At 62.3% G+C, this 22,300-nt stretch overlaps 1 protein-coding gene across 4 annotated transcripts; it reads right to left on the bottom strand.

Annotated features, from left to right (window-relative positions):
• Positions 1–14,281, bottom strand: SLC38A3 (solute carrier family 38 member 3). Of its 4 annotated transcripts, none has more exons than XM_039378825.1 (16): positions 9,340–9,540; positions 6,638–6,789; positions 6,419–6,503; positions 6,211–6,326; positions 5,702–5,775; positions 5,529–5,621; positions 5,351–5,432; positions 4,707–4,789; positions 4,499–4,557; positions 3,863–4,036; positions 3,671–3,750; positions 2,920–3,020; positions 2,695–2,819; positions 2,277–2,421; positions 1,696–1,799; positions 1–1,587 (listed from the first exon to the last, which is right to left on the bottom strand). In XM_039378825.1, exons 1-16 carry the CDS (start codon positions 9,523–9,525, stop codon positions 1,483–1,485), a joined length of 1,764 nt encoding a protein of 587 aa, XP_039234759.1. In that variant the 5' UTR covers positions 9,526–9,540; the 3' UTR covers positions 1–1,482. The 4 variants fall into 4 exon arrangements, with proteins under 4 accessions (XP_039234759.1, XP_027585304.2, XP_039234768.1 ...); XM_027729503.2 differs by lacking the exon at positions 9,340–9,540 and adding an exon at positions 14,184–14,281 and having other exon boundaries at positions 1,483–1,587; XM_039378834.1 differs by lacking the exon at positions 9,340–9,540 and adding an exon at positions 13,109–13,130 and having other exon boundaries at positions 1,483–1,587.
• Between the last annotated feature and the right edge of the window lie 8,019 nt (positions 14,282–22,300).

Genomic DNA, 22,300 nt, shown 5'->3' with positions numbered 1-22,300 from the left:
GCACATTCACATCTTTATTTTCACCACCGGCCTCCCGCCGCCACCAGCACCACCTCCCCCAATAATTTACACGTGTCAAGGATGGCCACAGGGCAGCTGGGCTGGGGACAGGGACACCGGGGCCACGCTGCAGCCGGCAGTTCCCGGGCAGATAGCGAGGGTCCACGATGGTGTCCCCCCTCCCCTCCCCATGTGATACGTACATTATACAGAGCTACCCAGAGCAACACAACACGTTAAAAAAGATCTACTCTTATGTACAGTATTTATAAAAAGCATCCCAGCCTCCACCACCCAATAAAAAAATACATCTCTTATGTACTTTGCTGCAGGACAGACCCCCCCTGACCCGTGCTGCCCACCCTGCCAGGCTGCCCTCCGTGCTGGGAAGGGAGGCCGGGGGTGGGAGAGCCACTGTCCAGCTTTTGGCATGGTTTGGGGTGTCCCAGCAGCATGGATGGATGGATGGATGGATCGGTGAGGGCTGTGGGGGCCTGGGTGCTGGCCCAGGGTGCAAGGCGAGCAGGGACAGCTTGGTTTGCTGGGGTGCCCATCACCCTGGTGTCTGGGCACGCAGACGGGGTGCCTCCGCAGCCCTGAGCTGGCCCCCCGTGAGCACTGTCCCCAGACCACCCCACACCCCCCTGTGCCCCTCGGGTGGGCCAGGCCCCTGGCAGCCAAGCTGCAGCACGGGCAGGATGCCAGTGGGCACCAAGCCCCTGGCGTGCGTGTCACCTCCCCAGAGCAATGCAGCCAGTCCCCAAACATGGCCTAGGGGTCAACAGGGTCCCATCCGCAGGCACCAGGACTCCAGCAGGCTCAAGAGCAGAGGGCTGGGTACCACCAGCCACAGCAGCAGGACCACCCTTGCCCACGGGGACTGGAGTACACCCATGATGCCAGGGCAGTGGGGTGGCATCTTTCTGGGGACTGGGGGACAGCAGAAGGAGAGGGTGGGTGGCTTGGGCACAGGTGCTGTCACAGATCTGACTGCCCTGATAGATTCCAGCCACCAGGGACACTGTTCATCAGGGCTCTTGATGCTGTCGGGGTGGGGGGGGCCAGGAAAGTGTCCCCAGTCCTCGGTCCCCATGGCGGACAGTGCCCCACGCCCCTGGCAGTGCCTGCTGCTGGCGGCTCTGGGGGTGCAGAGACGAGCCCCACCTGACAACCAGCTCCGGGTGAGGTAGGGCAGTATTATTGTCCCCATTTTACGGATGGGGAAACTGAGGCGCGGAGCAGGGAGAGTACCTGCTGGAGTGGCTGGGGGGCACAGGACCTGCCCCAGGCTCACTGCCCCATCCCAGGCACAGGTCAAGGAGTCCCCATGCCTGCCATGGCTCATGCCCCCTCACCACCACCAGAGGTGATGGGCAGAATTCCCCAGGGAATCCCAGTGTGGCTGCAGCATGGGGGCTGAGCCCGGGGCTGGCTCTCCCTGGGGCACCGGTGGGGGGGGTTGGCATGGGCACCCGGTGCTGGCTAGTGGCTGCCGCCGCTCTTGCCCCCACCCGTGGCCCAGTCGATGATGATGAAGCTCAAGCTCATGATCATGAAGACCACCCCAAGGAGGGCGAAGCAGGCAGCCTGTGGGGACAAGGAAGGGGCTCAGGGACAGCCAGGGTGATGGGGTTCCCAGCCAGCCCCAGAAGCCCTGTCCCCGTCCCCATCCTTGTACCCTCTGCCCACACTTACCAATATTTTGGGGGTGGAGCGCAGCGGCTCCTTGTCCTTGGGCATGATGCGGATGTAGAAGATGGCAGGGAAGATGAAGATGAGGCAGGGAGCAGAGGTGGCACCTGGAGCAGACAGGGACAGAGTGGGCAGAGGCCTCCCACGCCGTGGCTCAGCCTTGCCAGCCCCACTGCCAGGCCAGGTCTTGTTCCCCCCCGTTCCACCCCCTCACCCCCCTCCCAGGCCTGGCAAAGCCTTCCAGGAACCCAGGGACTCGGTGTGCTGGCACTGTCCCCACCCCCCTCCTGCAGCCAGGGCCTTGGCACGGAGCTGAGGGCCGAGAGGGGGGAGCCGGGCTGGGGGGATCAAGAGAAACACGCAGGGGAAGAGAAAGTGCTGCCACTGCACTGCAGGAACCAGCCTTCCAGGATGGGGATGGGATGGGGGATGCCCCATATACCAGCTGGTCCTGGCATGATGGGAAGGGGAAAGTGAGGCACAGGGGGGTCAGACAAAGCCAAGCACCAGCCAGGACAGGGGCTGGTGTGCTGCTGCAATACCCCCTGCCCAAGGGGGGACAGGAGTAGGGCACTACCACCTACCAATCAAGCCAAAGATGCCAAGAATGGAGGGGGCAAAGATGACCAGGAGGTTGATGAAGGTCAGCAGGACCACTGCAATGATGACGTGGCGGATCCAGCTGAAGTCTTTCCCTTGGAACAGCATCTGCTGGATGGCCCGGCGCACCTGGGGACAGGGACAGAGTGTCACACTCCATCCTTGGAGCCAAGGTCCATCCCATCCCCTGTCATTGCAATCCTGCTGGTCACCATCACCCCTTCCCCTGCCCAAGCCCTGACCCTCATGCCCCACTGGTCCCCATCACCCATCTCTCTGCCCCAGCCCTGTTCCTGGCACCCAGCATGTCCTGTTCCCCAATTCCTGTCCTCATTGCTGCCTCAGTTTCCCCTCTCAAAGCCTGGTGCTGAAGCCACCTGGCATTCCTGCAGGGCCACTCACCGGGAAGAGGACGATGGGGACAGTGAGGGTGACAGCCGTCAGCACAGCCACCCGCACACACAGGATGAGCACGTCAAAGGGGTCCACTTTGTTGTACGTGTGCAGCAGCTCTGACTCCACACGGCCTGCAGACACCAGTGGGGAGCTGCTGGGTGAGACCCAGCACCACCACCCCTCTGGCACCACGTGCCAGCAGGGCACCCAGCCCCCTCCCTGAGGGCTCACCATAAAACGTGAGGTAGCCAAAGAGGGCAGCCAAGAAGTACATGAGGTACATGACCGCGATGGAGATGTTGGAGATGCACTGCATCTTCTTCTTGGAGGGGCTGTGGGAGACGGCAGGCTCAGCACAGCCCCCTGGCACCCCCTGGCACCGAGCACCCACCCAACAAGGAGGGGTGTTGCCAGAGCACCTTGGGGTGTGTAAGGGTTGTGCGGAGAAGGGCTGCACCCCCCTTCCTGGGCTGTGTGGTGTGTTGGATCACCCACCACCAGTCACCCACCCACCCACCCATCTCGGGTCACAACACCCACCTCAAAGGGGTCATACCACCCACCACCCATTCCATGTCGCATCACCCACCTCCCAGGGGTGATACCACTTACCACCACCCACCCACCCTGGGCCATAACACCTACCTCCCAAGGGTCATACCACCCAACCTGGGGCATGGCACCCACTTCTTAGGGGTCGTATCACCCACCAGCCATCCTGACCCACATCACCCACCCCCTAGGGATGATATCACCTAAGCCGGGTTATATCATCAATCTCCCAGGGGTGATATCACCCACCATCCACCTGCTCACCCATCCCAGGTCCTGTCACCCACCACCCCCACCCACCCACCCAGGGTCATATCACCCACCTCCCCACGATGCCCCGGCGCAGGTCCCACACACGGACGGCACTGCCTTTGGGTGGGCGCCGGACGAAGCCCACCCCTCCCCGTGGGTGCCCCCACCCAGGACTCACTCCTTCAGCTCAGTGTAGATGGGCAGGACCTCGGGGTGGCAGACGAAGGCGAAGGCCATGATGGGGATGGTGTACGCTGTCTGTGCAAGAGGAAGGCGACTGACTGCTGGGTGCCAAGTGCCAGCACCAGGACCACCTGTCTTCATGGAGTGCACAGGGAGGGGGCTCACCCAGAGCCTCAGGGGACCTTACCTGGGAGTTCAGGGTGAAGAAGCTGGGGCTGCAGGTGTCCTGCTCAGGGGCCTGGAGGACAGTGTAGCCATTCTGGTAGTCACTAGTGCTGACATAAGTGATGTTGAGGATGCCCGTAAGGTTCCCCTCCTCCTCAGGGAGTGGGCAGGGGATCTGGAACTTCTTGTAGATGACCTGGGGTAGAGGGCACAGGGGAATGGTCAGCTCTTGATGCCACCAACTCCCAGCACCCAATACCCAAGCCAGCACAATGCCCAGCAGGAGGGTGCCAGTGCCCCTGCTGGGACCCCTCTATGGGGCATCCTTTGCTGGCGTTGCCCCGTGGCAATGCTGGTTCCCCCCCGCCTGCCCCTGCGAGGGTGGGCAGCGGGGCAGAGCAGGGCAGCGGCACGTGGAGGGGCCACATGTGTGATTTTCCCCCCCGGCACCCTCTCCCTCTCCCTTTCCATGACACTCAGTTCCTTCAGCTGAAAATAACCCAGCAGCTTGACAGCACCGCCACAGCGTCTCCGCAGCCTCGAGCGCCCGCTGTCCCTGCTGTCTCCGCTGTCCCCACAGCAACCAGTCTGGCCGCACCTCCCTGCAGGAGGGATGCTTGGCACCCCAAGGCGCCGGCACGTGCCAGCGGGTGCTCACCGAGATGAGGAAGAAGACCATACAGCTGAGGGAGAAACCACTGGCGTAGCCGAGGTAGCCTAAGGAGGAAGGAGAGTGGTCGGTGGGTACAGGCAGGACCCTCACACTGCCTAGGTACCCCCTCCATTCCCAGCACCTCCAGGCTGGCACTGCAATCCAGCAGGGGACCCAGGGTGCCAGACCATGGGGTGGCATCCCTCTGACTTACCCAGCTGCTTCATGAGGGCCAGGGGCAGGATAACGGTGACAGAAACCAGGATCACCAGGTAGTTCCCATTCATGTACCAGTCCCTGTAAGTAGAGGGCCTGCTCACCACCCCACTCTGCTGGGGCAACAGAGGCAGAGGCAGCCACTGCAGGGGCTGTCTGCCATTTGTAGGGTCCCTGAAGCTGGCAAACCCCAGGGGTACTGGTGTCCCCTAAGGCTGATATCCCTGCTGTGCTAACATCCCTGGGGACCCCTGAGATGGCATCCTTAAGGACCCCTGAGGGCAGCATGCCTGAGGGCCCTTCAGCTGGATCCTGCCTACCCCCACACTGGTACTAGAGCTGCTGGTGTGGATGTGGGCATGGGGTAGGGGGACCTATTCCTAACCAGAGCTCTCGTCCCCCACCCCACAGCCCCAGGTTCTGCTCAAGGAGGAAAGCCTGATCCCAAGGGGATGCGAGGAGCGGGGATTGGAAGTTCAGCTCAGTTTAATCTCACCCAGGGGCTTATTCAGCACTGACAGTTATCAAAAATAGTAGTGGCTTAATGATAGTAAATCCCTGCCATGGGCTGCACAGCTGGAGCCGGAGCACCGGCGCCTGTCCGGGGAAGGCACGCAGGCAGCGTGGGCAGGAGGCACTCACGTGGTCTTCTCCTCCAGGTTGAGGAAGGTCTGGATGACCAGAGGCACTTCGGATTTGACAATGTACAGGTAGCTGGACATGGCTGCAGGGCAGAGCAAGGTCGTACTGTTCTGGTGTGCTCTGGTCCCATCCATCCCTCATTCCCAGCCTCAACAGGTCTCCCCAGCCCCATCCTCACCTCCAATGTTCTGCAGCGTGATGGCAATGGCTGCTGCCAGCTTCCCTGGCGTGCCAAAGGCTCGGTAGCCCAGCTGCTCATAGGCGCGGATGCCTGTGGGATGGGGAGCAGTGGTGGGGTGAGGGTCAGGATGGGACCCCCTGGCACAGCCCTGCCAAGGACCTGGCACTCACCTACAATGCCCGAGGACTTGAGCAGCAGATGGATGGAGTAGCTGGAGAGCAGGGCCACCGCTGTCAGGAGGAAGCTGCAGGAGGACAGCACAGTCACCAGTGGGTCACAGCACAGGGCTCAGACACAGCTGTGGAGCAAACTCTGCACAGACAGGTTCTGCCTGTGGGCAGCTGTCCTGGCAGGACACCGGCCCCTCACCGGCTGGGTGCTCACAGGGCAGACAGGCTGTAGGGTGCAGGGACCCTGTGACCCAAATCTCCATGCCCAGTGGAGCTGGCACTCACATCCTTTGGGTCACTTGTGGAAATCTGAACTTGTAGTAAGAAAGCAAACCTTTACCCTTCTCCTCCGTGTCCCCAGTGGGTCACAGCACCCAACAGAGCAGGCAGGCTCATGCCAGCAATGGGCATTGCTCAGCCAGCAGGACACTGGTCCCTGCATCACCTCAAGTCAGAGACTTCTTTCTTTCCTGCACCCACAGACCCCCCCAGACCCCCATGGCACTCACAGGAAGAGGATGATGCCGGTGTTGGCCATGGCATAGGCCAGCCCCAGGATGCCACTGCCCATGATGGCATTGCTCAGGTTGAAGACAGACATCCCAAAAGACGTCTTCCCTTCGAACTGTTCACAGGACACAACAAGGAGGGGATGCACCAGTCCACTGGGAACCAGCCCCATCCCATCCCCACCACCGTCCCCGTGCCAGTACTCACATCAGTGAAGTGCGTTTGCTTCTTCTCAGCACCATGGGGCAGGAACTCCTCCATCTCTGCCACGCCAGTCTGGTTCTCCTCAAATCTGGCCATGGAGGAAGGGGGTGAAGCCAAAGCAGAGCCAGGGGCCATCAGCACTGGCTGGTACTGCAAGGGCAGGGAGCAGCTGGGAGGACCTCCCCAAGTCCCTGGCACTCCTGATTGCCCCGGGGTCCCTACCTGTCACCCGCCAGCGAGGGGAGAGCGGAGGTACTGAGCGTGGCCGTGTGCTTCCCATTGGGCACCAGCTCCACCATCTCGGCCTGGAGGGGCACGTCCGTGGTATCCATGGTTGGGAGACAGCTGGGCTCGCTGTGGGCTCTCCTCGGGCTCTGCAAGAGGGGGTCAACAGAGGTCCAGCTCCAGGCAGGAGCACCAGAGGGGCTGGCCTAAAGTCTCACAAGCCCTGCATCCACCAATGACACTGGAGCTGGGCTCAGCACCAGCGCTGGTGGCATTATAGGGACAGGTACCTGGGGATGAGAGGGTCACCCAGCCAGGCATCACCATGTCTGGGCTTCTCCCTTTTGCCCGCTCAGCGCACAATGCCCCATGGAGTTCTGCCCCAGTTCCGGCAGCTACACTGGTGTCCCAAGAGGGGACAGTCCCCTCGCCTGGCCAGCCGTCCCACAGCCCACCCCACCTCCTTGCCCGCACCACGGTGCTGCCCAGCCCCAGAGCCCCCATCCCCGCCGCCTGCCCACCTCTGCTGCCCTGCCCGAAGCTCCCGGCTCCGTGCCTCAGTTTCCCCTCCTGAAGACGGGCGCCGACAGGCGAGCAGGGCTGTTTGAGGGGGTGGCTGAGGACGGGGTGGGGAGCTTGGGGACCTCCCAGCCACCACTGTTATGTGAAGCCCGTGGTGCTGCCCGGCTCGAAGGGCTCACCCGCGTCCCGCCGCTGCCGCGGTGCCAAGGCGGGGGGCTCGAGGGCACGTCAGGGCTGGACAAACGGAGCAGGAAAGAGCGCGGGGCCGGGAGACAGCTCCTTGGCAGGGGAAAGCGGCCGGGCTGCCGAGCGCGGGACGCCTTGGCACGCCGCACAAAGCCGCCTCTGTGCAAGCCCCGGCCCTCCCCGCCCCGCTGGGAAACGGCACAGGGTGGCTTTCTGGGGCAGGCTGGCAGCCGGGGCAGGGTCTCGCCACCCCCCGCCGCCCCGGGGGGCTGGGGTCCTGTCCGGCTGGCCAGGGGGCTCCTTGCTAGGGCTGCATCCGGCCAAAAGACGATGCCACCCACCTGGAAGTGAGGGCTGGCCGGGATGCAGTCTGGTCCCCAACCCCGGGAGGATGCTGCTGCCCCGTCCCCCCGGTGCCTGGGGTCTCCGTGGGGTGAGCAGGGGACATGCTCATCTTTATGTTTGCAGGGGATTGGTGTCCCTAGAGACCAGAGAAGCCTTCCCACAGCACAGTCAGGTACAGCCATCCTCCTGGCACGCAAGCGAAGGATGACACGGCAGGGTGTGGGTGCCAGTACCTCCGGTCTCCTGAGCTGCTGCCCTGCCTGTCCCTGCCCATCCAGGCCACAAAGGCGACCTGGCAGGGTCATCCCAGGCCACACAACAGCTCCTGGCACTGTCAGGTGGGCTGAGCCCATAAGGTTGGCCCAAGATGGGGGGCACATGTCTGGGCCACCCTGCCTACAGCACTGAGCCAGGTGGGGAAACTGAGGCAGAACACAGGCCAGCAGGGATCAGAATGGGAAGGCTCAGACATGCGGGGGATGAGAGGGAAGCGCAGGGCGGGCTCTGGGTGATGATTTATCCCCTCCACTAGGCCTCCGCTTGGGATGGATCCAGGCACAAACAAGGCTGCCAGCACGTCCAAACGCCACCGTTAACTCTGCGCCTTCCCACTGCCATGGGCAGGCAACACCAAACCCACCACTCCTGGTGTGGTATCAAGGGGGACCACCAGATCCCTGATGCTCCAGCAGGTCCCTAAGCCCCCCAGTGCCACCGTGCTGCCTGCGGTCAGGGCTCACCACATCCCACCAGTGGCAGGCAGGAGCTGCCCGCTCCCCTGTCCGCTCCCCCGCGGGCGCCAGGAAGGCTGGGCACTCTCTTCTGCAGACCCTTTCTTCTCCCAGGTTATAATTACACCTCTCTGGGCAGCTCAGGAAATACCAACTTCTTCCCCCAAGCGTCTCTCGGAATAGCAAGCGGCAGGGCCGGGCTCATTCAGCATGCACCAGGCTTCGTGCTGCCACCCAGACGCTTCCTCCCGCCAGGCAGCCCTGGCACTGCCCTGGCACAGCCCTGGCACAGCCACAGCACCACTTGCTACCACCTCCCCAGCTGGCCCTGGCCTTTGCCCCTCAGCCAGGGTCTCCTGGTGGCAGTGGCCAGGGCAGGGGGGGAGATGAAAGGGGAGGGAGCGGAAGACGCTTCGATCGGGCAGCGCATGCCCTGCCTGCCGCTGTTTGCCTTGTGATAAGGCTGGGCAGAACAACAAATACAGAGTGGCGGGTGGCCCTGAGGGGGTGGCGTGGGTCCCCCTGGGCTGGGGGTTGGGGTGTTTTCACCTTTCTCACTGTGTGCCCACCTCAGCTGGGGACCCTCTGCTCCAGGCAAAGAGCATCTCCCCAGGGATCAGTTCCCTTAGGGTGCCACCACACAGATGAGGTGCTGCCATCTTCTCTGCCACATTGGGCAGCCCATGTGCTGCCTGGCGTCATCCCCCTCCTGACCAGCAGCCCCAGCACCCACTCGCCCAGCGTGATGGTGTGGTCCTGGCCACGTGCACGGGCACAGAACCCCCCCCAGCTGCAGCACCCAGGGCCGTGTTCCTGGGGGTGCTGAGCAAGCTGCATCGATTTCCTGGCATGCACCTCCCCACTGGCTGCCAGCTCTGGGTGACAACGACAGGGACAGCCCCACTGCAGACAGACCTCCCACCTCTCACAGGCTGCTCCTGCTGTCCCACTGTCGTGGCCAGGCAGCCCGAGCCAGGCCCTGGTGCCGTCCCGCAGTCCCCGCAGACGGAACATGGAGCTGGATGCATGGGGCAGCACGTACCCTCCCGCTGGCCACGTCTGCACACCAGGGGAGGCTACGTTTGGTCTCGCACGCCGCATCCCAGCCAGCACAGACGCCTGCCCTCCCTCGCTGGGATAGGGACGCGTTTAGGGCGGCAGGGTTCCCAGATCCCTGCCCTGCCTTGGCAGGAAGGCAGTCCTAGACTCACCCCAGCCCCCTGCCAGCCCTCCTTGGGGACCAGGGCACCATGGTGGGGTTCTGGTCCTGGAAGGGGCTGCATCCCTCTGCCACAAAGACTTTTTTAAAAGGTGGAAAATCCCATCTGGGAGCAAGGCACAGGCAGGAGCAGGGGGCTGGGGCTGGGGAGCTCTGCCGGCAATGCCAGCAGACAATGTCGAATGGCGGTCCATTGCATCTGGTAATGTGTCCAGGAGGACAGGTACCATCCTGGGAAAGCCTGGCTCTTGCACTGTGCTGGTTACCCTGGTCAAGCCTCGGCATGGCACAGTCCCTACCAGCACATGCTGTGCCAGTGGGAGCATGGCACGCATAGAGAAAGGCAGCCAGTGCCTGCCAGCCTGCACCAGGCAGCACCAGCCTGAGAGGCCACCACCCACTGCGTCCCCCCAGCCCACGTCACCCACCTGGGAGCACCCACTTGCTCCCAAGCATGGGAAATGAAGGTTTCTGTGGCAGCAGGTGAGCGCTGCCCCAGGCCGGGGACCCCCACAGGGCAGAGACCCCCCTCCCCATCTTCTCTCCCTCTGCAGATGAATCCTCACTAATCCGGCCCATCTGGGGCCGTGGGACTATTCCGGGTGGTAATCCGGCTTTAGCACCAAGCCTGCCGCAGCTGCCGGCCTGCGTGATGGCAGCCAGGTATCCCGCTGCCTCCGGTGTGTGCCAGGGGCACAGTAGCCCCCCCGCCCATGCCCGCCTGCCCAGGTGGCCGTTCGGGTTTCAGCGGAGCTGGACACACAGGTCTCATGTTCCCTGGGGCTGTGTTGGTGACAGAATGTGCCCAGAGAGACGGGCAGTGTGGGCAACTGGGCAGGGATGCCACTTGTGTCCCCCCACTGCCATCAGCCCCGGGCCCAGGGTTACCCCCAGCACCACCACGGGTCATGGGGTGACCCTCAGCCTGGGGTCCCTGGTCAGCCTCCAGCACTGTTGTGGGCGTGGGGATGTGTGGGCACAGGGGCAGATCTGGGGCAACAGTCCAAACCTCAGGGGTCCCTGGGCAACACCTCCCCAGGGAAGCCGACCCCAGCAGAGCACACAGCAGAGAACCCCCTATCCCACTGCCTCTTCACAGACAACATTCTGGGGCAGCCTTGCCAGCAAGGTCTGCTCTTCCCCTGAAGCACACACAGCTGTGGCTTTCCCCACAACCTGCCTTCCTAAAATTAGCACCCCAAACCTGGTTTTAACCTATGGCATTCCCCTCCTCCATCTCCCAGCCAAGAATAGGCAGTCTCATGGTCCCATGTCTCCCAGGGGAAGCAGCCACCCGAAGGGGCAAATCCAGCTGTTCAGGGGATGGTCAGGCACCTCACCTTTGGGGCAAGGGCTCTGGGGGTAACCCCCGTGGGCATGGGGACCCCAGCAGCTGTAGGGGGGGACAATTGGAGACAACCTGCCTGGTGCGTGACTGGAGAGCCCCTCTGGGTTGCTCTGCTGTAGTCCCTCCCTAAAGAGATCTGCTGGAGACCCTCCTGAGATAGCCCCACCAGAGCTCCTCAGGAGATGACAGCCCCACCAGCCAGTCATGCCAGCCTGCCCCACTCACGCTCCCAGCACAAGCTGGGCAAAGTGGGTGCTGCTCCTGGGCTCCCCTCACCCCAGGGCTACCTGGGCTTTCAACCCCAAATACCACACCATGGCTCAGGCAATGCCCCCCATGCTGCAGCCAGGGCAGAATTGGTAGTAACAAGAAGGATCAAGTGGCTCTGGAAGCTGTTTTCCTGGCTAACAGGGCTCTGGCAGCACCAACACCTGCACGGGCAGTTCTGGGTCATCTCTGCCCCATCATGCCGACAGCAGTGCCCATCCAGGGTCTTCCCTCAAAGAGCACAAGTGGCACCCATGTCCTGGGGGACAGCTCTGCCTGAGCCTGGGAATGTGCCTGCAGACAGAACGTGCCGACAGCTGAGCTGGCCCGTGGCCACTGTCCCAAAGCAACAGACGTGCTGGGGTCTGGGACACATCAGGAAGGGGAAAGACAGTGCAGGGAAGGGGGTGGTAGAGCCAAACATCATGGTGGGGCCGCGGGGTGCGTTTTCCAGCACCAGAGCCATGGTGTGGCTCAGCCACGGCATCCCCTGCCAGGTGCACACCCCAAGATGGGGCTGTGGTGCAGGTATCGGCCACCACGTCCCCACCACATCCTCCCACATCCAAGCACCAGTACCGAGGCAACTTGGGAAGAGCAGTGGGGAAGCTGAGGCCAGGCAAGGGTTGCAGTATCCAGCACTGGGACAGCCCAGGCTGTTGCTGACACAGGCCGGCTTGAGTCTGCGTGGTACAAGGTCAGGCAGCGGAGGCGACTGACAGCGTGGGCACAGGGACAGGGTGGGCACAGCACAAAGCTGGTGGCACCCAGTGTGGCTCTATGGAAGGCTGGGTGAGATGCCAGCTTGAGCCCAAAACATCTCTGGCAGTTCTAGGCTATGTGACAGGTTTTGCTTTAAACTTAAAACACTGCCCGTCAGGAGCACACAGTCATCCAGGGAGGATGGTGGCACAGGTGGTGGTACTGCAGGGACTGATGGGCAGGTAATGCCTGTAAAAGAACATGTCAGGTTTTCTATCGCTCCTCTGGAGATGCATTTTGCCTTGAAAGCGAGGTGCTTTCCAGGAGTTCCCACTCCCCAAAACACACCTGTCCCTGGCAGGATGACACCAAGTTGTCAGTGGCAAAATATCCAAGCTGCCATTTGCTGCAGGCAGCACTGGGGTCACAGGAGGGACTGGCCTCAGCCACAGCCCCATGTGCCCCCAGCACCCCCAGCACATCCCCCTGTCCTAACCAGGGGCCATGATCTGCCCAAGCCCCATGGTACCACCTCTGCCCCTGCCTGTGCCACTCTCGCCACTGGAACACCCTCCCAGCCTGGCATCTGCTTCATGGGGACACCAGGACTGGGCTGGCTGTGCCCTGCTGGCATGGGGGACCCATCCAGCCCCAGACCTGCGTCAGCAGCTGGGGAGGCACGGGATGGCTGAGACCCACGCAGTGAGGAGAGCTGGGGACATGGGGGGCCCATCCTGTCCCTGACCCGCCTCTGTTTTCTCAAGGGCTGCACTTCCAAAGGAGCCCGTGGGATCCCGCTCCTTCCCCCCATCCCCATGTGCCAAGGAAAATAGGCTCTGCCGATGCCTGTTTGTTTGCCGTGGCTGCAGCCCCGGCGTGTGATTACAGCTGCAGCACGGCCGGGTGCTGCGGGGCCCTCTGCGCCTCAGCCAGGGTCCCCCGCAGTGCCGGCACCCCCTCATGCCACCCACGGGTGGGCTGGGGTGTCCCACTGCCCCCCAGCACCCCTGGCCACCGGAGCCAGGCCACATCAGTGCTTGGTTCTGGGAGACAGGTCAGTGTCACAGGGCACAGAGGGCTTTCTCGGGGTACCCCCATAAAGCCACAGGGAGGCCAGCAGCAGGAACCAAGCAGGTCTAACAGCTCACCTTGGGCCTGATCCAAACACCAGTGGAAAATTCCCCATCTCCTCCGTGGCAGCTCAGCACAGTCATGCCCTCCGCAGCCAGCCAGGGCTCTGCTTCCCCTCCATCCCACCTGTTGGGGACTTGCCGGGTCCCCTGTCTCACCTGTGACACCACAGAGCTAGCCCAGCTCAGGGACCCCAAGTCCAGCAGCCACCTGCTGTGCCTCAGTTTCCCTTGGGGGAACACTTCTCTCCAGTGGGACCTTCAAAGCTGCCCTGGCAGAGCGGGCCACCACACCGGCTGGCATGGGACACGCGTGGCCGGCAGGAACGCAATGTGCTGCCTGGCTTTCCACGCCGCTGTCCCGGGAAGCCAGGCTCTATAAATACCACAGCCTGTGGGATCTCCGCACGCAGGGCCTGGCCAGCCCCAGCAGTGCCCGTGACGGCCGGCATCACTCTCCCTGCCCGCGCCCCCCGCTCCGGCACCCCAACACCCTGACACCCGATCCTGGCGGCAGCCGATTCCAGCCTTCAGAAACATATGTCATTCCCACGGGCGATTAAAAATTAAAGCAGAACAAAAGGAAAGTAAAGGGAGTTTGAGGCTAGTGTCACTATGAGTATCAGCAGAGCAAGCGGCCACGCCGAAGCCCCCTGCACCACGACCCGGGCAGGGGCTGTGCCAGAGCGCTGAGGTACCCAGGTGGGACGGCAGAGCTCTGCCTCCCCCTGCTCTCGCGGGATATGTCACCCACCCGTGGGAAGGTGCCAGGCGCTAAGGAGGGAAGTAGCAGGAGGACAGAAAAGCAAACAGCCCCGGGGCGCTGCCACCTGCCAGGACTGCCGAGCCCCGGAGTCTCCCCCTTGCTGCTCGGCGCCGGGAGGAGGAGGAGGAAGAGGAGAGACAGCCGGGCTGCGGGAGGAAAGCCGGGCCGGCGAAGCGCGATAGGTCAGGGAGGGCTCGATGGTGTGCGGAGGAGAAAACGGGGAGGTGAGGGGTCCGAGCGCCCGGCAGCCTCCAGCCACGGAGCTTCCCGGAGGACAAGTCAGCGAGCCCAGGGGTGCGAGCACCGGGGGAGACCGGAGGGACCTACCTGCCCCCTCTCCGCGGTGCCTTTGCTGCGGGCTGGGGCGAGCAGCCCCCGGTGGCCGGTGTCGCGGATTAGAGACTATCCTACGACCGTAATCCCGGCGGAGCCGGAGATTAAACCGGAGTCGGGCCCGCCCCCAATCTCCGCTCCGCCGGGACAGCGTCAGGGGCAGTGCCGGGGGGAGCGACCGCCCCGCGCCGACCGGCCCCTGCCCCGCCCCGCTCCGGAGGGACCATCGCCCCTCGGGCATCGCCGCCCATCGGGCATCGCCGCCCCACCGCGCATCGGTGTCTCACGAGACATGGCTGACCGCCGGGCATCATTCCCTCACCGGGCATCAATGTCCCACTAGGCATCACCCCCTCCACACCCCCAGCCACGCATCGTCCCCCACCGAGCATCAGTGTCCCACCAGGCAGCGCTGCCCCACCTGGAATCGGTACCTCACCAAGCATCCCCACTCCACTGCACATGGCCACCCCACTTGGTACTGGTGCCCCTCCAGGCACGATCACTCCATCGGACATCCCCACCCAGAGCAGACAGGGCTGCTGCTAGAGGCCAGTGGCTGCTCTCCAACCTACAGGGCAGGGGCAGTTGCTCTAATCTAACCTGAAAGGGTAGTTCCAGCATGTGCCGAGTGCTGGCACTGGGTTTTCTCCCATCTTAGGCAGGGGCGGGGTCACCCAGCAGGGGCAAGGTCACCCAGCAGCAACCTCCCCCAGCCAGATTCTCCCCCTGGCTTGAGAAACTCAAGCTGCTCCCACGTTAAACCAGCCCAGCTGGCTGCCCTGCTCAGGGTGCCTGCCCCAGCACCTCAGAACACTAGGAGCAAACAATCCATGTGGGATCATCCCAACATGACCCAGAGTGAGTGGGACAGTCTGATCCCCTCCTCCAGTCTCCATCAAACTTCCCCACTTGAGCTGAAACACCTCTTTTTTCATGGAGACACAATGTTGGGGTCTATCCCCATGAAAGTACCATAAAGAGGAAATTTCTTCTCCCAGGTGCATCCTGTACACTTCAGGGAGAGCCAGGAGCTCGTGGTCAGTCGCCAGCCATATCCCCAAAGATTCCTTGCCCCTTTCCAAGGGCTGTCACCCCTAAACTACCTCCTGCTCGTCTGCCCTGCCTGGCTTTTACTTCAGAGGAAAATCTTGGAGGTCCATGCTTGGGGGTCTGCCCATCTCCTATGCTGAGCCATGAGCCCTGCCCAGCTCATTGGCAGGATGGCTCTGCTCAGTGCTGGAAGGTTTTATTTGTGTTATGCATATCTTTCATAAATCCTTGCGAAGCCTTGGGCAGCCTGGGATGGAAATGGCTTTGCCAGGCAGCAGCAAGCATCGCCATCGGGATGAGAGGCGGAAAACGTCCCCTCGCAGCAGCGGCACTCTCTCACCTGGACATCGAGGGATGTTAAATATTCAGTGGCAGCTGTGCCCTCACGCTCCCGGCAATCCCGCGGCTCCTGTTACTGCCGCTCTCCCTTGGCTGGATACATACATCCATTAACTAATTTCTAATAACAGCAGCATGCGTAAGTGCTGAACCAGCGCTGGCTGGCACGCCGGGGGGAGTGGAGACAGCCAGATTTGGCAGTGTGACGGGGAGCCAGAGGCACCCAGAGGATGGGCACGGTTGGCCTCAAGCCACCAGCTTAACCCTTCCCCTGCCCTGGCAAAGGCGGGAGCAGCCACGTGGCACCGGTGCAGAGACATCGCGGGACGGGCGGCAACACACCTTGCCGAGGTTGTAAAGTGAGAACAAGAGCTTCCACCCTGTAAGCAAACACAGCACAGGTGCTGGGGACGGGGACGGTATGGCCCCATGGCACAGGGTGCAGTGCCTGCCATGGGGTGGGCATGCTGGAGGACCAGGGTGTGGGCAGTGACTTGGAGGCTGTCTGCTCCTTCCCAGCCTCCAAATGCCCTTCCCTTCTCCTGTTGGCACAAATGCAGCCATATCTCCTTTTTATCATCCTCTCTCTTGTCCAGCGTGTGACACCACTCTCCAGTGTTTCCGCTCTCCAGGTGGGTGGGGGAGATGGGCTCCTCTGTGCCCAGAGGAAGCTTTGCAGAAAATCAAAGCAGTGAGAAGGAGAGGAGGAAAAGGGAGCGAAGATGTCCCCAAGCCTCCCAGAGCCTGTCCCAGTGTCCCCACAGCTGGCACACAGCAGCTCCAGCCTCATGCCAGGCTGGCCATGCAGAGGGGAGCCATGCAAGGGGAAGGGCTAAGACCCTTCTCTTGAACCCTTGAACTGACTGCCAGTTCTTCCCAGGCCATTTCACCAATGGCTCTGGTGGTGTCAGGGCTGTGCCTGGGCTCCAGTGGATTGCAAAACCATGCGGTTTTCTCCAGCTGTCTGGAAAGTTTGACACGGGGTTCCCGGATGTGAGGAGCCTTCAGGGGAGCCCAGCACAGCGCGGTTCATCTCACCAGCAGCATCCTGCCTCACCGGTGGCAGGGAGCTGAGCACTGTGCCGGAGCCGTCTTCCACAGCCCACCTTTGTGGGGTTTACTTTCTCACCATTCCACAGCCCACCTTTGTGGGGTTTACTTTCTCACCATTTCCCCCAGCCAAAAGCCGCCCTATTTTTCATCCTTCAGCCACGCTCAGAGATTGAACAGATTAAAGTGAGCCCATAAAACCCCTCAGCCTCAACAACATCCCAGCATGGACAAGGACAGCTGGGACCCAGGCACGAAGCAGTGGGTGCCATGCGTGGCCAGGGCGTGCTCTCCTTGTCATGCCCGGCTTCTTCACCTGGCGCCTGCACCTGCTGCCTGCTGCTGCCTGCTGCTGCCCGCTGTTCCCAGGACCCAGATGGCAGGAAGATATGGCAGAGATAATGGTTAGATTTGCAGCCCAAGCAGTGTTCCCCCCACCACTACTGTGACCTCTCAAAACAGTAAGTTTCCCGGAACTTGACCTTGCTGGGAACACACGAGCGGGTGCCTCTGGTCCCCAGCACTGGCCATCCCACAGACACAGTTTCAGCACCCACCAGGGGCTCTGAGACTCTTCTGCCACCCCAACCCCATAACCATGAAGCAACCAAGGCACAAAAGGGACTGGGAATGCTGGCAATAAGAGGAGAGGGATGTCTGCGGCCCAAAGCATGGGCTGGGTGAACTCCTGTCTGAGGCCATGCCCAAGGCTGGACCCTTCCTACCCCCAGCCCACCCTCCACAGGAACCCCCCAGTGCTGGCAGAAGGGTACCTGGACCTAGAGGTGGCAGGGAGCAGCTGGTGGCCCCCTCCCTCGCCCTTGACCGATGCCTCCCTTGCGGCACATGCTGTCATGTGGCAGGGCACAACAACAACACGGGCTAATTGGTTAATGTGATTTCAAAACATGATTTGCAATTATAACTCACCAGAGAGCATTCAATGATCCCGCACATTGGAGAGTGGGTTTTTCTCCTTCGTTTGTTCCTGGAACCTCGAAACCAATTAACTTTACAGAAGCCAGAAGCAAAGCACTGCTCAGCAGACCTGAAGGGTGGGTTATCTCTGTGCTCAATCACCTCCCTGCCAAGCGACAAGCTGGGAAGCAAGGGCCCTAGGACGAGCCCCGGGGTAACCCCGATGCTTCTCCCTACACCACTGTGAGGCTGGGAGAGGGTACTAGATCCCTCAGCTCCTGCAGTCCCCTCTAGGATGCTGGTCACACACAGGCTCCCCCAGCTCCCAGCCATCAAGCACACTGCTGCTTGGAAGCACTTGAGGACAGGAGGATGCCCTGAGCCCCAAGTGGTGGGGATAAACTGTTCCTATTGGCATAGGGAGACTGTCCCTTCAGTCCCCACCGGAGGGGGTGGCAGCAGCCTATTCAGCTCTGCCACCCAGGCAGGGCAGCCATGTCCCTGCTGTCCCCACTGGCAGCACCCACAGCCCCACCAGGGTCAGAGGCTTTGATTCCATGGGCTGACTGTCCTGTAGCAAAGGCTTAAATGCCTTTAAGGTAATTAAACAAGGACTTAGCAAGGACTTTAATGCCTTTAAATGCAACTCAAATTCCTTTCAGGCCAAACAAACCCAAGTAGCAATGATGCTCCTGAAACATCAGGCCCCCAGTGCCCAGCTCCCCTGAGTACTGGACCATTTACACAGTGTCCCCAGCTGCTGGGCCCTGTTGCTTCCCACATCCCACTGGAAAGTCAGGCATGGGGCCGGCAGTGTCTTCCCTTGGGTGGGCAAAGAGTTGTTGACTACCACCAGCTGCTGGAGGGATGCTCTGGCAGCTATCCCTCAGGATGGTGGTGTGGCCCCACTCTGCATGGGAAACACTCCCATGTGTACAGGGCCTGAGTCTCTCTGGGCTGGGAGCTGCCTTTCATCAGCTCCCCAAGCCTCAGGCTCCTCCATACCTCAGGGAGCTCTGCATCCCACATTGGAACCACCCAGGCTTCCTGAGGATGGGGAGGGAGCCCAGGCAGCTGCCAAAGCCTATGAGGAGGCACAGGCTATGCCAGCAGCACAGAACAGCAGTGCTGGGCTGCCCTACACCCCAAATCCCCTGTGACACCAGGTCCACAGACAAGTCACAGCCAAGAGGGGTGCTGAGCATTTAGCAGAGCAGTAGCAGGACTCCAGCATGGGCCAGCAGAAGGAAATGTGGGGCAGCGTTGAGGGGGCTCCAGTCCCTGGGAAGGGGGCTCTCCTGTTCAGCTCCAAGCTTCCAGTTGTCAGGAGCGCAGAGCTGGCTGGGAGTCCCCCCAGGGATGCTGGGCTTGCTGCCCAGGGCCTGGGCAGGAGAGTGGCAGATGGCTGGGGAACTGGGGACGAGGGAGCAGGGGAGGACCAGGAACACCTTTCAGCCTAGACAACTGTAGCATTCTTGTTTAGAGATGTAAATAACTGGGCCAAAAATGGAGATGTGGCCACAGCCATGTCCCATTTCTCCCTGGGGGCCGTGGTTGGTCCAGAGCCGACCAAGGAGCAGATATGGTTCCTGCAGTCCCAGTGAAAGGCAGTCTGCTCCCACTCCCCACACAGGCACCAGCAGGGCCATTCTGGGCCCCCACCCTTGCTGAGGTGACTGTCAGACCCAGGGCCAGACATTCCAGCACAGGCTCCTGTCGGGTGTGATCCAGCCACGAGAAGGAGAGGGGATAAAGGCCCTTTCATGGTCCATCAGGGGAAAGACTCAGCAGGAGAAGCACAAAAGGATGTGCTGGTGCTCAGGACCGAGGCTGCCGTGTCCCTCAGCACCAGGGCTCCCGAGCTCCCACAGGGGTGGGATGTGGGGGTGCCCGCCCCAACCAGGGGGTGGCTGGGGAGTGTCGAGTGGCATCATCCAGCCTTGTGTTTGGGTGGACTGAGCCTGGCACTGTTTCAGGCTGGTCAGTGCTGGCATGGTGGCTCTCTCCAGGGTTGGGAAAGCCCCGGGGCAGCTGCCCCTCTCCCTCCCCTCCAAGCTAGCCGACAATTGGCTGCCCAAAGGACGCCGGCCTTGATCCGCATCGCTGGCCATCCCCAGGGCCGAGCAAACAGAGAGGAAAACAGCCCCAGTCGGCTCCTACCACTGCCGGCGTGCAGCCAGCTCCAACACTCCCAGTGCTCCTGTCCCTGGGACCCCCGTCACATGGCAGAGCTGGCAGCACCACCCTGCCCAGTGCTGCCAGGGGGCTGATGGTACCGACCTACCTGCCCTGTAGCCAGGAGTGAGCCCAGGGACTGCAGGGGCTGAGCTGGGAGGAGGAAACATGAACTAGGATAAACCCCACTGTGCTGGCGAAGGGATTGCCTGCACTGGGAAAAGTGAGGTCCAGCCAGGGCAGCCCTGAGACCACTGGCCCTGAGTGCGTGGCCATCTCTCCTTGCCCAATCAAAGAGTTGGCTTGCCCAGTTCAGGGCTGTTTGCCATGGGGCTGGGCCAGTCCATGGGGCTGCGGGCCGGCCATGGCCAGTCCTTTGGCAGCAGGGGCCAGCATGTGTCAGGAGCATGCATGTGTCAGCTCTACCCAGCCACCTCACATGCTTCCCCTACAGCCCAATTCACTGAAACCCCTTCCCACCAGTAGAGCACGGTGCTTCATGGAAATCCCCCCACATCCTTCCCAGATCTCCCCTGTCAGAGAGGCACCCCCGTTCCACCAGATGCCAGGGAAATGCCAGAGGCCAGCTCCAGTCTCAGTCCTCCTCAGCACATCCCACGCCACCCAAAGTCCCTATAGCCTGCTCCATGACACTCGCAGGAGTCCCACCTTGCCTGTGACCAGCAGGGCCCCCCTGCCACCAGCACTGGGTTCGGTGGGCTGAAGAAAGCACAGACGGGGGCAGTGATGGGTATGGGGGCACCGGTGGCCATGGCAGCACAATGGAGGCACCATGGCCAGGGTGGGCTCCCAGCTGCCCTCCCGGCACTGCTGCAGTCCCTCGGGAGGTCAGGCCATGGGTGCCAGGGCACGGGCAGCACCTCCAGCTCCGCCGGTTCTGCCCAGAGCGCTGCCAGCTCCCGCTCTGCCGCCGGCAAGGTCAGCGCGGTGCCATGGCAGCGCCAGCCCCCGCCATCCCTCCGCCGGCCGCTCCCAGTTCCCGCCGGCTGCAGGGACGGGGACGGCGCCGGTGACCCCACACCACCCACGCGGGACATCGCCGTACCGTGACTGTGTGGGCAGGGGCACGGCCGTGGCTGGTGATGCCCCTGCCCGGCACCGCGGCCACGGCCGGGGGAGCATCGGAGAGCCCACGGGGGCACCGTGGGAGAGCGCGGCCAGAGCTGAGCGGCACGGCCCGGACCGGAGCCCGACCGCCCTCTGGCGCCAGCCGGTGGCACTGCCGCTCCCTGCCCGGACCCTGCCTGCCCGCTGACCGCACCCCCTGCCCGCCCCCTGCCTGCCCACCGCCCCCTGCCCATACTCTGCCCAACCACTGCCCGCGCCCTGCCTGCACCCTGCTCGCACTCTGCACCCTGTCGACTCACTGCCCACACCCTGCCCGCACCTTGTCTGCACCCTGCCCAGCCACTGCCTGCACTCTGCCTGCACCCAGCCTGGCCTCACTAGAGCTCCCTTAGCACCCACCGCCATGTCACACCCATATGACCCCAGGCCTGTGTCCCCACAAGCCCACTCCCTTCACTTGCACCCCACCACTCTGCCTGCCCCTTCATGGGACAGCCCCAGTCTCTCAGTCTGTCCAGTGGGAAGTGGTGGCTGTGCTGCCTGGCACCTCTCCTGTGGGGGTCACCTGCAGCCCAAGGCCTCCATCCACCCCAGTGCTTCTCATGGAGCTCAGCACTCTGAGGTGCCCTGTGGCTTCACATGGCACTACCTGGCACAGCACAGCAATCCACACAGCATCAGCTCTGGGACATCATGGCAAGAGCCTGGCTCTGTGGTGGCACTGGCATCCCGGAATCATGTGTTCCATCCCCTCTCCTCCTGCATGGGCACAGCTGCCAGGAGGGAGGCTGGGGCCTGGCACAGTGCTGGCAGAGTCCCCAACTGCCCCAAGACCACCCCACAGCAGGAGTGGCTCAGCTGGTGCCAGCTGCTCGGGCATGGATCCTCATAGCTGGATGCTCTGCAGCCTCTGGCACAGCCATGTCAGCACCTGGCCACTGCCACAGCAGAAAAAGCATTCCCTTGCCTTCAGATGGAATTTCCTGTTTGTTTTTTTTTTATTAAAATGGTGCCCATTGCCTCCCATGCTGGCAGACACCGCTGAGCAGAGCCTGGTTCCCTTGGCTCCCTCACCTCATGCCCTCTTGGAGGGAGGATGGGCTGAGATCAGCAATGGGCTTGTGCACATCCCAGCTCAGTGCACTGCCCACTCCATTCCTCCCAGCCAGCACTGGACACCCCAGCATGCCGGGCTACAAGACAGACCTTCCTTCTCCCTCCTGCTCCAGCTGTGTGGCTCCTACTGGGATAGAGCCACTGAATCTCCAGCTCCCGGCATGCCGGGAAGGCAAGAAGAGCCATGCTGCTCGAACTGCCCAGGCCCAGCTGAGAGCTTGTTACACATTTACCCTGCATTAATGAGGCGGCACGGGCTGCTCGGCCTTCGGACCACAGGGATGCTTCGAAGGCAGCCAGCCGGCCCCAGGGCAGCTATGGGGGTACCACGAGGTGAGTTCCCCTAGAGCAGGCAGTGTGGCAGCAGCCAC

Source organism: Pipra filicauda, unplaced genomic scaffold (genome assembly GCF_003945595.2).
Source record: "Pipra filicauda isolate LSUMZ 115617 unplaced genomic scaffold, ASM394559v2 scaffold103_size3290846_pilon, whole genome shotgun sequence".
NCBI lineage: Eukaryota > Metazoa > Chordata > Aves > Passeriformes > Pipridae > Pipra > Pipra filicauda.
This window is presented reverse-complemented; position numbering and strand designations above follow the sequence as displayed.